This window comes from Eurosta solidaginis, chromosome 2 (genome assembly GCF_040869045.1).
Source record: "Eurosta solidaginis isolate ZX-2024a chromosome 2, ASM4086904v1, whole genome shotgun sequence".
Taxonomy (NCBI): Eukaryota; Metazoa; Arthropoda; class Insecta; order Diptera; family Tephritidae; genus Eurosta; species Eurosta solidaginis.
Genome location: NC_090320.1, coordinates 283,723,014 through 283,739,642, shown reverse-complemented (window position 1 = coordinate 283,739,642; position 16,629 = coordinate 283,723,014). Strand labels below are relative to the sequence as shown.

The 16,629-nt window shown below is 31.2% G+C and overlaps 1 protein-coding gene across 12 annotated transcripts in view; it reads right to left on the bottom strand.

Moving 5' to 3' along the window:
• Positions 1-16,629, bottom strand: part of fipi (factor of interpulse interval) — a 642,136-nt gene that overhangs the window by 14,114 nt on the left and 611,393 nt on the right. For all 12 annotated transcript variants that reach the window (XM_067768273.1, XM_067768280.1, XM_067768275.1 and 9 more), the window contains 3 exons: positions 15,396-15,506; positions 15,026-15,163; positions 12,534-12,683 (listed from right to left, as the gene is read on the bottom strand). In XM_067768273.1, the coding sequence (XP_067624374.1) occupies positions 12,534-12,683; positions 15,026-15,163; positions 15,396-15,506 (399 nt within the window). The remainder of the gene's footprint in view (positions 1-12,533; positions 12,684-15,025; positions 15,164-15,395; positions 15,507-16,629) is intronic.

The following is a 16,629-nucleotide window of genomic DNA, read 5'->3' as shown; positions in this document are numbered from 1 at the left end:
TAGCGATCAAAGTATCTGGAACACAGGTTTGGTTTCAGAGCTTTACTTCTGTGAATAGAAGGGCTTCAAATATGCAGTACCTCGTTTTTAAGTATTCAGTTTCAGCAGCCTTTCCATATAAAAATTTGGCTCATTCTACATAAGCATCAAACAATTGAAGCTTCATAAGAACAAAATTTGTGTGGTGAAATTTTGCAGAAGCCTTTTCAGTGTATTATTAAGGACTACTTGTCCAAACCAAATTGCAAGCTAATATAAATAATTTGAATATATAAAAACTTAAAGGTTTTTCTTGGGATAAATAAACGTTCATTGTTAACACAGAATTCCTTTGCATAACAAGCTCGTAAGCTCTAGAAGGTAGATGTCTGTGCGCCATATTGAGTTTGGTGAAGGATACTTCAAACAATACAATATTTACAGAAATGCTTATTGTTTTTAACATTCTTAATAAAGTTTATATCTTACTTCTATAACTTAATTAAAACTTTTGATTAAAATAAAAAATTGTTTTTTGTTTTTTTTTTTTTGTTTTTATAAGCATAACGCAGATACACACCCATGTCGACAAAAACCATGTAGGAAAAACTTCGAAAACTGGAAGAACTTTTTTTAAAATCCATTTTATATTTCATAGTGTGAAGTAGGCTTGCTCCGCCTATGACATCGAAGGCCCTGGGCTTAAGTCACGGACATAGCATCAGCCAAAATTAAAAAAAAGTTTTTCAATTAGAAAAAATGATTTTCCTGCAAGTTTGTTTGCGAAATAAATAAGGAGCACGACGCACACTGGATGAGAGTCTTGGCTTTAAACTCCTCGGAGATTAATAGCGGCAAGCATTTATTTTATTTTTTTTTTTTTCATAAAGCTCGCGTGCCTACAACAGAAAATAGATATTTACGGAGGTACTAAAAATGGATTTAACTATTGATCAAGTTACGTAAAAGTAAGTGGTTCAATAAAGGTATTATACAACAAAAATTACCAAAAACTATCGCCTTGAAACAATAAAGCGGAGATGGTCCTTAAAACAATCAGAAAACCATCAAAAAATAATCCTGAAACGATCTTGCAAATAATGCTGAGATAGTGTAAAGTTTTTCTCGAGAAGGCCCCCATCAATCCCGAAAGGAACTATCTCTGAATAATTTTGCAATACCCCCGAAATTATCTCAAAACAACTTCGAACTTTTTCCAAACTAGCCTCAAAATGATCTTAGAGTAATTTCGAAATTATTCTGAGATAGTCACGGAAACGTGAGTCATTTCAAAATAGTACCGAAATCGTCGAGAAAAAAATTCAAAAATATTTCAGAAACTTGTCTCCTAATGGTCTTGTAATCCTATGAATATGGTTGAAATTTGATAAAGTCTGGAATGTTCCAAAATGCTCCTGAAACATCGAGGAATGCTCAGTCCCAGTTGACTCAGTTTAAGTAGAACTCGCTTTCCGAAGTAAATGAAAAAGCGTCACTTGAAAATAGGAAGAGGCAATTGTAAGTGAGAATCCTTCATTTGGAAATAAGGTTAATTTATTATTAATGAGAAACCGTCATTTTAAAATAAGATTAACAAGATAAGCCAACTGCGAATTATATAGTCACATGGGTATGAGAATAGTCAACTGTCCACGTAAAATCGTCACATCAATATAAAAATAGTCAATGGTATCGTGTTGAACAAAGCTGATGTAAATCCAGAATAGTTGAAAATGTGAAGGGTCAAAACGGCAGAAAAACGGGTGGTTTGTAGTGGAGCAAGGGCATATGGAACATATGTTGGATGAAGGAAAGGAATTTGACACCTTTGCCATTTTCAATTGCAATTTTTTTATTAACAACTAACTGTTATTCAATATACAAATAACAATTTTCCATTACTATTTGATGTTTTCTCATTAACAATTGATTGTTCTCAAATCTAACCGAAGCGTTCACATCTTCATTTCAACTGATCATTCTTATATCCAACGGACTGTTCTCATTTACAAATGACGCTTTTGCATAAAGGTTAAACGCTTTCTCATTAACAATTGACTTTTTTCTAACGATGTGACGCTTTTACATTTACACTAGTTGCTTTCTCATTTGCAACTAGTAGTAGTGTAGTTAAAGTGGAATTTGTTCCCATTTAAAAACAGTAACACTACGAAATTTCAAATTAAATTTACTTTGGGCATACTTCATATAACTCCCACAGCCGCGCACGGGCTTATTTTGCTTGTGGCAAAAATATCCCTAACTTCCGTTATTGTGGCTGCTGGCCAAACTTGATTGTTGTATTGTAAATTTTAAGAGTATTTGAACTCAAATATTCTTAAAAATTTTACATTGAAAATATTTTTCGCTTTAATTGATGTTAAAGTGGTGCTTAAAGAATTTCACCTGTTTCCTATAAATTTCATCTCACCTAACTTTACTCGTTGTTATTGTTGTAGATTCTTTTATACTTAAGCTTAACTGGCTGTAGGTATATCTACGGCTAGAACGAAAAAGATTTCGATTTTCAATTTCATGCGCAAATGATTTTTGTATGCTTCAGGTGGCATTTTAAATTTAGTTTCTAATATTTCCTAGAAAATTAAAAATAATAAATTTTCAGATGCAAAGGTGCTCAAAAAATTGCCAACTGACAGGCAAGTACATACATCGGCGATCACGAAAATAAATTTCGTCAACTTCTTAGTTTTTTTTTTCGGAAGTTGAAAAAATACTTGCATGAATTTTGTTGTTATTGAAACTATATGAACTAATTTGAAAGACGAATTTCGAAAAAGTTCCAAAATGTGAAAGAGTTCGAAAGTACGAACATTGTATTAGGAGTTCGCTGTTTTTTTTTTATGCAGTTTTGTAGTTTAACTAATTATTCTCTCACTAATTATTCTCTCAGAGAGTAAAATTGATGGAGCTATAGAACCCTAAGAAAAATGTTTGAAATTTTCCTAAAATTTTCTCTAGCGTACGAATTTTATCGAAAAAAAAATTTCATAGTGATTTGCAGAGTTTCAGTTACCAAATTATCGAACTTTGTAACTGAAATTATGAAAACCAATCGCGAAAACATTTTCGAAAAAATTCGAAAATTCGGAAAAGGTTTTTAAAATTCTTTCGAGTATGTGTTTTTATAGGTTAATAAATTTTAGCATTGATACGTGTTTTTTCCGGAGGGTGTTTCAGATTTTACTAAGTAAAAAAGAAAATGGAAGAAAATCTGAAACATCCTTCGAAAAGAAGTTATTAAAAGTCAATGCGAGTTTTAAGAGCCTAATAACTTATATTTTGTTAAATGGAAATTGAAAACAAAACTGCATATTCAAAAAAATTCAGAGAACATTGTAATGAAATGCTCGAAATTTTTGAAAGTTTTCGAATTTTTCGAATACATTTTTGCGATCGATTACAAGGTTTCAGCAACGAAACTCATTAAAGTTTACTGAAAATAAAATAAGAAAGCTCCAAATACATGTTCAAAATTTTCGAACTTTTTGATTTTTTTGAAAATATATCTGTTATTGATTTAAATATTTTCAGCTATAATGTTCGTTAAAGATTTTTAATTATCGAAAATAAAAAAAAAAACTCTTGAGTACATGTTCGAATTTTTCAAATTTTGTAACTGAAATTATGAAAATCAACCGCGAAAACATTTTCGAAAAATTTTAAAATTCGGGGAAATTTTACGAAAACTTTAAACTTTTGCTGAGCGTTTTAAACATTTTTTCGAGTATGTGGTTTTATAGCTTAATAAATTTTAGTCTGCTGAAGTGGAAGTTATAACTATCTCATAACGCGCATTGATACGTGTTTTTTTCCAAGGCTGTCTCAGATTTTCCTATGTAAACAAAAAAAGGAAGAACATCTGAAACATTCTTCGAAAAAAATATTGTCAAAGGTCAATGCGAGTTTTGACATTCTAATAAATTATATTTTATTGAATTGAAATTGACGCAAAATTGCAGATACAAAAAAGAGCATTTAGAAATATTCGAAATTTTTCGAAAATATTTTTGCGATCGATTTATATGGTTTCAGTTACGAAACTCATGGAAGCTTACTGAAAATAAAATAAGAGAACTCCAAATGTATGTTCGAAATCTAAGATTGATTTAAATATTTTCAGCTATAATGTTCATTGAAGTTTTTTTTTCGGAGGGCGCCCCATATTTTCCTAATTAAAAAAAATAGAAGAAAATCTGAAACATCCTTCGAAAAATAAGTGTCAAAAGTACATGCGAGTTTTGCGAGTCTAATAACTTATATTTTGTTTAATTGAAATTGACAACAAAACTTCTTATTAAAAAAATTTAGAGAACATTGTATATAAATGCTTGAAATATTCGAAACTTTTCGAATTTTTCGAAAATATTTTTGCGATCTATTTACGTGGTTTCAGTTAAGAAACTTATGGAAGCTTAATGAAATTAAAATAAAAGAACTTCAAATACATGTTCGAAATTTTCGAACTTTTTAGATTTTTTTGGAAACATTTCTGAGATTGATTTAAATATTTTCAGCTATAATGTTCATTGAAGTTTTTTTTTTATTGCCGAAATTAAAAAAGAAAACTGTGAATACATGTTCGAAATTTTCGAACTTTCTCGAATTTTGGAATAATATTTTTGAGATTTCTTTGCATAGCTACAGTGAAAAAAAAAAAGTTGAAATTTGGTCTTACGCTATCAAAAAAAAAGAAATCTTAATGATGAAATACAAATTGCAACTACTACTTTTGTGTGGGCTGCTGTAGAAGTAGCAGATAAGTATATTGTTACTTATATCATTGAACCGAAATTTCCTTAGTTGCCACAATCTCAATACATTTCAAATACTAATCAAGCGAAGCCATTAAACTACTAACACGTTTTATTCGCATTCAAAGCAATACTTGATGTCATAACTTTGCTGGAAACCAAAGCAAAAATGTTCAACTAAATTGTTCTCAGGCTATCGAAATCAAATTGAAAATCGTTCAAGAAATACACCAAAAACCCATCAAAAGCAACATTTTCAAATTAGATCAACTCCTGCGCAAGATGCTGCTGGGCAAGCAATAAAAATCTATTAAAATTTTATTTTCAACACTCATTACGTGACTGCAAGATGTGACTAGCACGAAGAAAAGAATCCAAAATAATTTTTTTTCTTATTTTGTAGATAAAAAAATTTAGCTGTTTGCGTAGGTGATTTTAAGGTGTACATCAAAAATTCGAAAATATTTTCGCTCCTAAAATTAGATTTTTCACCAACGCCTTTGTAAAACACCCTGAATGCACTTTTGAAAAAAACAAGCCACAATAAACTGCAGCAGGCGTAGGCATTTCATTGTGTTAAAGTAGAACAATAGATACCATATAAGGTACTGGTTTTTGTGTTTTTGTTTCATTGGTATGTAGGTACATACGTGAGATAGGAAAATACAATCAAGAGGCCTGGAAGACGTGACAGCATTTGCGTTTTACAAATACTGGCATACAAAACAGATAAACAAACAAACAAACAGATATTGAGGGCAAAAATCTTGATAAATCTCAACGCTTGGAAAAAATAAATACAAACGAAGTTTAAATCCTCAAAAATGTTGTAAAATACACAAAAATATGATGGAATATTTCTGCTGTTAAATTTTGCGTCAGTGATATACAAAAAAAAAAAGGCGCAAGTAGCAACCTCAGCATTTAGATGATTAATGTTTCAATTTCCCTACATATAAATAAATGTGCTATCATACAATTGAACAAAAGAAATAATCAAATGTGAATACTTTTGATGATCAAAAACTGAAAAGCATTTTTCGATCACTTTTTGGAATCATTTTTGAAGTCCTTTGATGATTAAATTTTAATATTTCATTAAAACCAAAAAAAAAAAAAAAATAATCATATGTGAATACTTTTGATTATCAAAAACTGAATATAGTTTTTCAAAAACATTTTGGAATCATGTTTGAATCAAATGTGTTTACTTTAGGTGATCAAAAATTTATAATCATTTTTAATTCAGCTTTCTAAATCTTTTCTGACTATACTTGTTGACTGAATAATAAGTTTCATACTTGTTAAAATTTTACTTTTTATTAAAAATCTTATTTTTTTCACATACACAAATTTTTTCAATCATGAAGTTCAGAAAAAATATGTATTAGGGTGGTCCTTATATGGGTAAAAAAAAAATTTTTTTTTATTTCTTTCGGGGCACCCTTTCATTCGATTCTTTATCCCGAGAAACTAATTTTTAAGTAAAACAAAAAAAAAAATTCTAAAATATTTAGGGGTCGCTACCAGCGTTTGAACTTTTATAAAAATGTTAAGTATAAACTTTTATTTAGTATTATAAATGATTCGCAAAAGTAACAATTTCAAAATAGAAATACTTTTAATAATTAAGCAGATAACCTGTTATTAAGAAGAGTTGATTTTTTTGTATCTGGATATTTCTTTCTGTAATCTTTCACCAACAAAAGTAGATATTGCTTTTGCTCTTCATCATTTGTTAATAACTTATTATATTCTTCAATTAAAGCGACACCACGTTCAGCTATATCATTTATTACCCGCATGGAATGAACGATTTTCTTCGCAGCTTTAAATTCTGGATCATCCTCCCAAGTTTGCACATCTTTTCTCAAAAACTGACACGATACGCCCATTATGTTGAAAAATCGTAAAGAGTTGCTGGTTACAAAATCTTCTATACCCATGTCAGAGATGTATTTGATGTTGATTTGTTTTCTTTTTGGACAGTCCTCTAAGCCTTCGACTCCCAGCGCCACCACCATTTTTTTCTTTTCTTGTATTGAAATTTGATCGTCAAAAAAAGCAAAAGAAACTAACTCTTCCGACAAATACAACAACTGCCCAAGTATGTTTTTCATGGCTACTTTGGCTACTGCTTCATTTACAACTTCATACGGTGCAAGGTCTTTTAATAACTGTAGATCGTTTCTTGGTGCGGAGGATCCTACAGGAGCCTCATACCAGTATTTAATATAAATAATAACTGTAAAAAGAATATATCTTTCACTGCTGTTTCTTCCTGTTTCGTTAGCTTAAACTGATCTTTAAATAGAAAAATCTTTAAACAATAGATAGATTTTGCCATCCATCTAGCACGGTGTAGCCCAGCAGGTCTTCTACAAGAAACCCCTTTTTCAGGGACTCCTCCCAAATAAATTATAGTAAGGTTCAGCAACTCTTTATAATCATCTCGGGGTTGATATGCTAGGAGATGTTTTTGGGCAAAAGAAAACATGTCTGCCGCACAATGATTAATGATGTGTGATGAATTTGCTTCATTAATTACTGTGGTATATTCGTTTTGGTTGAATCTATGCCAGTTCTTCTTAGATCTTTTAAATAACTGAATATCAGGTCCGCTAGAGGGGCCCAAGGATTGTAACACTACCGCTTTCAATAAAATCTCCATTATGTGATGACGACAAGCCAGCCAAAGCATATCTTTCTCCATTTTTTGCTCCAAAAGAATACAAGCACCATTTTTTAGGCCCGTATTAACAGATGTAGTGTCAAAACAATCACATTTAATTTTATCTGTTAAACTCCATGACTTTATTGTTTCGTGCACAGCTGTGGCATATGCTGCGCCTGTTCCATGTTCAAGTTTTGGAACCCCCAGAAGCTGATCAATACCAACCCCAGATACCAAAATTGGTAACCGATCTACAATTTCATGTCCACTTATATCCTCAATAATTTTGCCATCGCAATGTATTGTAAGTGGTACGTCAGGTTTAAATTCTCTTTTAAGGGATTCCACCAGTGTTTTCCGATTTTTTATACGTTTTCGACGTATTGAAGACCTATTCACATTAAACTCTGAAAGATTGACACCAACACTCTTTAAGGTAGATGACACGACCACAGTGGCTTTTCTATTACTTAATTTAGCAACATCGAGGCTAACAGATAGGTCGCTACTGATTAAATTTTGACGAGCTCGTTTTTTGGGGGGTTTTGACTTCAACGTCTTCAACGTCTTGACTTCAATTTCGAAATCAGATCCAGACGATTCTTCGCTTGTGGTCGATAAAGAAAGTAGGACCTTTTCTGTCATAGCCGAGATGCTTTTATTTTCCTTTTCGCGCAATTGTTCCATGTGTTCGGCTTTCTTTTTTATCTGATCATATTTCCTTATTTTTTTTTTATCTACAGAGCCAATTAAACCCGGTCGGTTTTGCCGTCGCTGTGCTAGTAAGAACTGTTTATCTTCTTCTATTTTCATAATAATCAAAGCTTCAGAATGCCCGATATCAAACAGATCTGCTAAGTTACGATGCCAGGATTGTTCCTTTTGTTGTAACTTCTTCGAACGTTTTTTTTTTTGTTTTCTTTATTTTTTTTTAGATTACGCCATTCATTGGAGAGTTTTTCTATTTTATTGATCACATGCTTTTTCAATCTTGTTGGTATACTGGCCTTTTCCCATAACTTTATGACTTCACATGCGGCAAGATTCGCAGAATCCCGAACATTTTTTTTTCTTCATTTTTGTAATAAAAGAATAAACGTAACACTTCGCCAAAAGAAGGCAACTTTGACTGATTGAGATTTGGTATTGATTGTCCGAGAAGCCAAATATTGGTTTTGTTTCTAGTTGATAAACTAGCTTTTTTACTTGTAGACGCCATGATAACTTATAACAGGCAACCCGTACACTTTAAAATACAGAAAAGTTACAACTAAATGCAAAGATTCAAGGCCAACTCGTGTTACTATTTAAAAAAAATTTTAGCTTACGGCCGTGCAGCGCCTACTGGGTTCTCAATTTGAAAAATGTTTCAACAGCTGACTTCACTTATAAAACACAAACCAATGTATAGAAAGGTGTGTGCAAAGCAACTCGGGTTACAATTTAAAAAAAAAATGTAGTTCGCGGCCATGCAACGCCACCTAGTTTTTGAATTTAAAAACTTAGTTTCACTTATAAACAAATCAAAGCATGCTACTATTTAGAAGTTCAGATTCGATGTTTTCAATAATAACATGAGTTCTTACTTTTTGATTTCAATATCAACTGAATATATACATTAGGGTGATTCAAATTTAAAAAAATTTGTTTTTTCGGTCTTACCCACTGAAACTTTAGGCCTTGGAAAATATTAGCCTTGGAAAAAATTAGTGCTCTAACTTAACCCTAAGGGGTGGCAATTTTTTTGAATCACTCTAATACATATACTAATAAAATCATGCCATTAGATAATATTACGGATTCATAGGTATTTTGTCTTTTCAAAAGTCGTTTTCCAAAACTTTGATGCATGGTAGCGACCTCTAAAATGCTTCTAAAACTAAAATAAAAAAATTCGTATTAATTTTTTTTCTGAGGAGAATCATATGACAGGGTGCCCCGACCATTTTTTAAAGTTCAAAAATAAGGACCACCCTAATATGTATACAAAATTTTTATTATTAAGACATTCTTCAAGACAATGTAATGCAAATGCTGCTCATGCCCGTAGATTTCCCCTACCATTTCTCCACCTTCGGCTTCCCAGAAAATACATAATAGTCGCACAATACAAAAGCTGTGAGCTATTTGACCAGGCCAGTGAAACTCTCTTGACATACGTATGTACCTGGATATGTCTTCAATATCCCGTAACGTATCGTATTTTAAGATATTGACTATCATAGCTGATGTTGGATGTTGTAGTCGCAGGTGTATATCGGTCAAGTTTGTTTGCGAGTGACCGACCTGTGGTTCAAATAGCTCACTTCCGCATGCTTTTTTCCCTGATGAAATAAGATTATTATTTAGTATCTTATTTTGAATGAGATATGAAGAATAAATGCATCATAATCGCATTCAAAAATGATTCAAAAATCTCAACCAAACCGATTGCAATATGTTCAAGAATATGATCAGAAAATGACTGTGAAAAGTAGTCAAATATTACTCTAAAACAATTAAAGATCAATTTAACAATGATATCAAATATAAAAAAAAAGCGTTTCGAAATATGAATCATAAATGATTATTCAAAAATAATCACATTATGGTACATTTTTCTCCCGATGATACATTAATTTTCGAACAGAAAATGCTTTTAAATTTGAACGTTTTTAATCATCTTGGGGTATGATATTTAAATATCTTTTGACCAAAATTTTCAAAAAATACTATATGGAATAGGTGATCGTATAGAAAAGTAATATTTTTAAATTAACGCCTGGATATTGAAGTTAAACCACAACAAATATTAATGAGTTCTTCTCATGAGCCTCGTCGGTTTATTATCGGTAGCCTATTATTATGGCCCAGTAATCGATTTGTTATCGGCTTGCTATTGACAGGTTACAGATGTGTCATCGATTTCATATTTTATCGGTATCTGTTGAATACCAAACTAAAAAGTCGTTACTAGCCAGTCGATAACACGACGATAACACGATGGTAACACTCAGATAAAAAGTCTATAGTACGCCGTTATTAAATTAGTAACACTCAAATAACAAATCGTCAACTCTTTAAAAAATTGGATGGAAAAAAATTCTATACCTATCGATAGCAAGTCGATAGTTTTTGATAACAACAACGTTTTTGATTATAGTTTTATATTTAAAAAAAAATCGATAACAAATTGATAGTATATCTATTAAAATTCGATAAATTTGTAACCAGAAATCAAAAACTAATCAATAACACTCTCTTATATTTTGATAATGATTCGATAAGTTTTAGATATCTATTGAAAATATATCAATGCCACGCCGATAAGATATTGGTTAAACTTTTCGATGACAAATCTATAACTTTACGGTATGAAATTGGTAGCGTTCCAATAATTGTTCTTTAGTAAATCGATAGCTTTTTCGATAACTGTTCGATTAATTTTTTACAACGAATTGAAAATTTTCGGAAGAAAAGCGATAACTTTTGTAACACGCTCATAAAAAATGTTTAGCACTCCGATAAAAAATCGATAATTTTTCGATAATCAATAGATATCTTTACGGTAACGTACCGATAAAATGTCGACAACTGTTGGAAAACATGTTTTGTTTATGGAAAATGCAAAACACTTCCATAACGAATTGGTAACTCGTCTTTTGTCGATAACACAACTTAAAAAAAGCTTTCCTTTCGTTTTCTTCCCTCCATTTTTCCGTTTCTTTTTCCTCTTCCTTTCCTTTGCTTTTTTTCTTTTCACTTCCTCTCCTTTACTTTCTTTTTATTTTCTTCCTTTTTCGTTTCTTTCCTTTTCGTCGCTTTTATAGCTCAATGAGAAGTTACTTAAAAATCGAACGCAAGATTCCACCTGCTCTGTAAGGGTTTTGCAAAGATCTATTAATATCTCCATGGCCCATCTTGTAGAAGTTTTTGTCCTATATATTTCATTTTAGTAAAGATTTAAGTTTGCTAAGAGTCTCAGGTCTTTAGTTTACCGCAAGGTAACTACAAAATCGAACGAATAAATTCGGACGAGCCCTTTTTAATATCAATGATAACGCAAACTAATCTGGACCTGACCATTTTCCAAATAGATCCTGTTTGATGATCAAAAAAATGGCGAGATAGTCCTAAGAATATGCAAATTGATACCGAAATGGTACTAAACGGATTACAGGATGAGACCGTAAACGTGCCCTAAAATTTTACTGAAATAGTCACAGAATTAAAATCAAAATAAAGCGAAGGTACACCTAAAATTTTCCTAAAACCGTCTTCAAATGATACTGTTCTCAAAAGCTTTCGTTGGTAGTGGCATAACAATCCCTTTATAATTTGTAATTGGTCCAAAAGGGTCTTTAATTGTTTCCAATTTACTTCTAAATGCAGCCAAGGATATATCACGAAACAATACCTCATATCATTGGAAAATTATGCAAATACAATATCAAAATGATCTGAAAACACTCCCAAAATAACACCGAAAGTAATACTCATATAATCGGGATATAGTCCCAGAATTATATAGTCCGAAATGTCCCGAAACGCTTTCTATTTAGTCCACATACTATGTGTAAACATCCATCAACCTATGTAACCGTTAATATCCTTGATCTAGGTCAAACAGGCTAAGAGTTATAATGAGGGTTCCAGAAAGCCATTAGGAAGCTAAAATTGCAATTCGATGTTAACCTTTACAAAATTGCTTACTCAATTTTTTTCCACATAAATCAAATAGTAACGCAAGAAAAAAAATAATAAATACATAAAATCCGACATGTTTGCTCATTGATCTTAGAGCTATCATCCATTCGCTAACGGAAAAATAACAATAAAAAATTGTGCACGGAAGGCATAGAATGAACAAAATACCTGTGACAAAAAGGATGCTGAGGACAACATCAGCACAGCAAAACTATGTGGATTAGGTAGCAACAACATTTGAAGTACAAATGAAAATTGCTTCCTTTCCACGAAATACTCCAAAAAGTTGCAGAAGCCAAATGACATTGTAAGCTATCTACGTTTCGTGTACATATTAGAGTATACATTTGTATGTATATGTGTTGTATGTTTTGTGTATTTTAGTATTTTTGTGCAACATTGATGGTAAACATCCTACTCACGTTCGATTTTCATCAAAATAGTACGCTCCTGCATGTCCGATGCAATGGGATTCACTTGATAGGCGCGACACGTATACTCGCCGGTGTCGTTTTGTGTCACATTTCGTACGAGCAATCCGTCACCCATAATTTCGAATTTCGTTGTGTTTCCTATGCCCAGGTGAAGAAAGAATGCATTGCAATTTATTTTCTTGCTATTTTTTCTTTCATGCAATAGATTACGTAAAATCTTGAACATTTACTGATTTGTGAGGAAACTTTTTCTGAAATACTTTTGTTGTAATCAAAGAAAGCGCAATAAGAAAATGGAATTTTTGTTTGTGTTTTTATAAAAATAAAAAAACTTAACTTGGCCAAAACTGGTTAAGTTCACTCACTTTGAATTCGATTTCAAATAGTCCAATTTAAAAATATCAGAATCTAAACTGCAGTATTTTAATCAAACCCAAATACAAGCAATTATTATCCCATTTAATTCAATCCTGTTTTTCTCATGCAATATAAACTTAGTCTTATCTGATTTTATTAATCTTGTCATTAATAAGGTAATATTTAATCCAAACTAATTCGCACTTCTCTCAAGATACATAATTAAACTCATCATATTTGCTCTAACTAAGCTTTTTTTTTTATTTATTAATTTAACCGAAACTAATATAATCTAGTTTATACTAATCTGATCTGATATAATCCAATATTATCCAATCTAATCTTATATAATTTAATATAATCGAATCTAATGTAATGTAAACTAATCTATCTAATCCAATTTAATCGAATCTAATCTAATATAATCTAACATAATCTAATCTTACTTAATTTATTCTAAACTTATCTAATCTAATCTAATCTAATATAATCAAATCTAATCTAATATAATATAATCTAATCTAATATAATCCAATTAATCTAAAATAAAATAATCTAATCTAATCTAACCTAATCTAATCTAATCTAATATAATCTAATATTCTAGAATCCAGTCTGGTCTAACCTAGCTAAATCTATTCTTATCATATCTGAAGTAATCAAATTTATCTAATGTTATCTTATCTAATGTAATCTATTATAATCTTGGCAAATATTCTCTAAATATTATCTAATCGAATCTAGTCTTATCCAATGTTATCTTATCTAATGTAACCTAATCTAATCTTGGCAAATATTATCTAATATAATCAAATCTTACCTAACTAAAAATATATATTATTTAGTCTAACATAATCTAATCTTATCTAATCTAATCTAATATAATCTAATCTTATATAATATAATCGAATCTTATCTAGTCTAATCTTATATAATCTAGTTTAATGTAATCTAATCTTATCTTAACTAATCTAACTTATGTAATATTATCTTATCTAATGTAATCTATTCTAATCTTGGCAAATATTATCTAATCTGATCAAATCTCATTTAATTTAATCCAATCTAATATTTCCAATCTGTTCTAGCCTAATCCTATCCAATCTAATCATATCTTATCTAATCTTATATTATCTTGTCTTAAAACATAATCTATTCTGATATTTTCTTATCAAATTTGAACAAAAAAATCTATTGTAATCTAATCTAATCTTATCTAATACTGTCTTAGCTAATCTAATCCAAACTAGTATGATCTAATAAAATCTAATCTAATCTGATCAAGACTTATCTAATCTAACCTAATCTATTATAATCTAATCTAATCTAATCTAGTCATATCTAATCTGATCGTATGTTATTTAATCTAATCTAAACTAATATACCATAATTTAATCTAACCTAATCTAATTTAATCTAATCTAACCTAATCTAATCCAATCTAACCTAATAAAATTTTTTCTAATCCAATCTTATCTAATCTAATCCAATCTAATATAATCTTATCTAATCTTTTCTAATATAATCGCGCCTCGTCTGAGTTATTTGAACGTGAACAAATTTTTAGTTTATCATAGACCAAAAATTAAAAAAAAAAAAAAATAATTGCGAAAGAGTCTTCCTTATTTTTCTTAGTACACTTTTTAAATACCTAAGAAAAACTTGATTGCATATATAAGCATTGGGTTGGGTCGATTTGTATGGACGCAAGTTCACCTATTTCGCTCCATCGATTTTTCGATAGGATATGGGCTCAGGAAAAAAGTTCCACTACGCATACCCAAAAAAATAATTTTTGAGCCTGCGAAAAAAAGTAGATCTTTTGACCAAAATTCTTCTAAATTTCCCTAAAAGAAATTTTTTTTCAAAAAACTGCATTTACCAATTGACACGAAAAAAATACATAACAAATGATTTGGAGCCTTGAAAATGAAAAAAAAAAAAAATACATAAAAAATCGAGAAAATCGATGAAATTTTGCAGGCTCGAGAATTAGTGGAACTTTTTTTTCCTGAGCCCAAATCCTATCGAAAAGTAGATGGCGTGATATCGGTTAATAAATCGACCCAGTCTAATAAGCATGTTTATCTTCCGCAATCAATAAAACCTCTAATTAGACTTACTTTCAGCAATAATTGGCTGTCCATTGTAGTGCCAGGTGACATTTGGTTGAGGTTCTCCTTTTACTTCGCATTGTATAACGGCTTTCTCGCCTTCTTTCACCGTAAGTATTGTAGAGTTCTCAGTAAAAGTAATTTTTTCTATAACAAGGAAAGAAAAATAAAAAAAGAAACATTCAATAACAATTGAAATAAAAATGAACGCAAAAGAGAACAAACAATGGAAACATTAATGAGGCACATCATTAAGTCCTTCCGCTTAAGCGAAGACTAGACAATAAAATCTCTTAACAAAAGTCAACGCCTTTTGCTCTGCTCATTTTCATTGAAAGTTTTCTTTCTCAAATGACTAGAAAAACATTGAAATACTTACGATAGACAATTAGTTCGAAGGACTTTTCCGTTTTGGCACCACTCGCATCTTGACAAATCCATTTTCCTTTATCACCCAATAAAATGTGTGTAAAAACAATTTTCGTTTGTGCTGTTGTCCAACAAGAAGGCGGTGTGTAAAAGAGCAGCGGTGTCAGCGGTAATGGTAGCGGTAGCATTAAGAACACAAGAATCAATCAGTTTTAGGCATTCATCCATTCATTTGGGCGTACGTTAATTTTGGTTGCGAGTGATTTGGTTGTGTGTCCGTGAGCGTGCCATGAAAGAATATTAACAATGATTTGTGTTAATAACACCATTTAATGAGTATTTAAGCAAAACACCACTTCACTTGTAAATTGCACATAACACACAAATACACGCACGCTTACTGGAGCAGTAATATGCAGAGTATGCAAAGAAACGAAACTTTTTTACTGTGATGTTCCCTTGACTACCAACAGTCAGCCACAAAATTGAAGCGTCAAAATAACTAAGGTATTAGTTTTGAAGATGTGCAAAACTATTATGGGACTTATCTGAAATATTCTTGTTGTTGTTGTGTTAACAGGGCTTCGCCCCATTTAATGGGCATAACCACTCACAAATTGTCATCAAAGTCCTCTAACGGAAGTCCAAGGAAACTGGCAGATTTAACAGGGGCGGACCATAGGGAGATTGGTGTTATAGGCGTATGTAGGTTCCACATTACAACTGAAAAGATGGTTGGTGCCATGTGGGGACACATCGCATGCAGGACTTACATTACGTATGTCGGGGTTTATTCTGGACAAATAAGAGTTTAAACTGTTACAGTATCCAGAACGTAGTTGGGCCAGAGGGACTCGTTTCATCCTGTGTTCATCCATTGAAAATAGTTAAGGTTGTAGTTTAGAGCCAGGTTATTAGTTATGGAATAGTTTTCGGGCTATTTTTGAGATTAATTTATGACAATTTATGAGGACTTATTAAACTACCAGCTTAGATAAAACTGATTAATGTCTTCAAAACCAAGCACGGATCTTTATACTCAGCGTGCTTTGCAGAGTATATTAACTTTGATTGGATAACGGTTGGTTGTACAGGTATAAAGGCATCCAGATAGATATGACTTCCATTTATAAAAATCATCAGTATCGAAAAAAAATTTGATTGAGCCATGTCCGTCCGTCCGTCTGTCTGCCAGTTAACACGATAACTTGAGTAAATTTTGAGGTATTTTGATGAAATTTGCT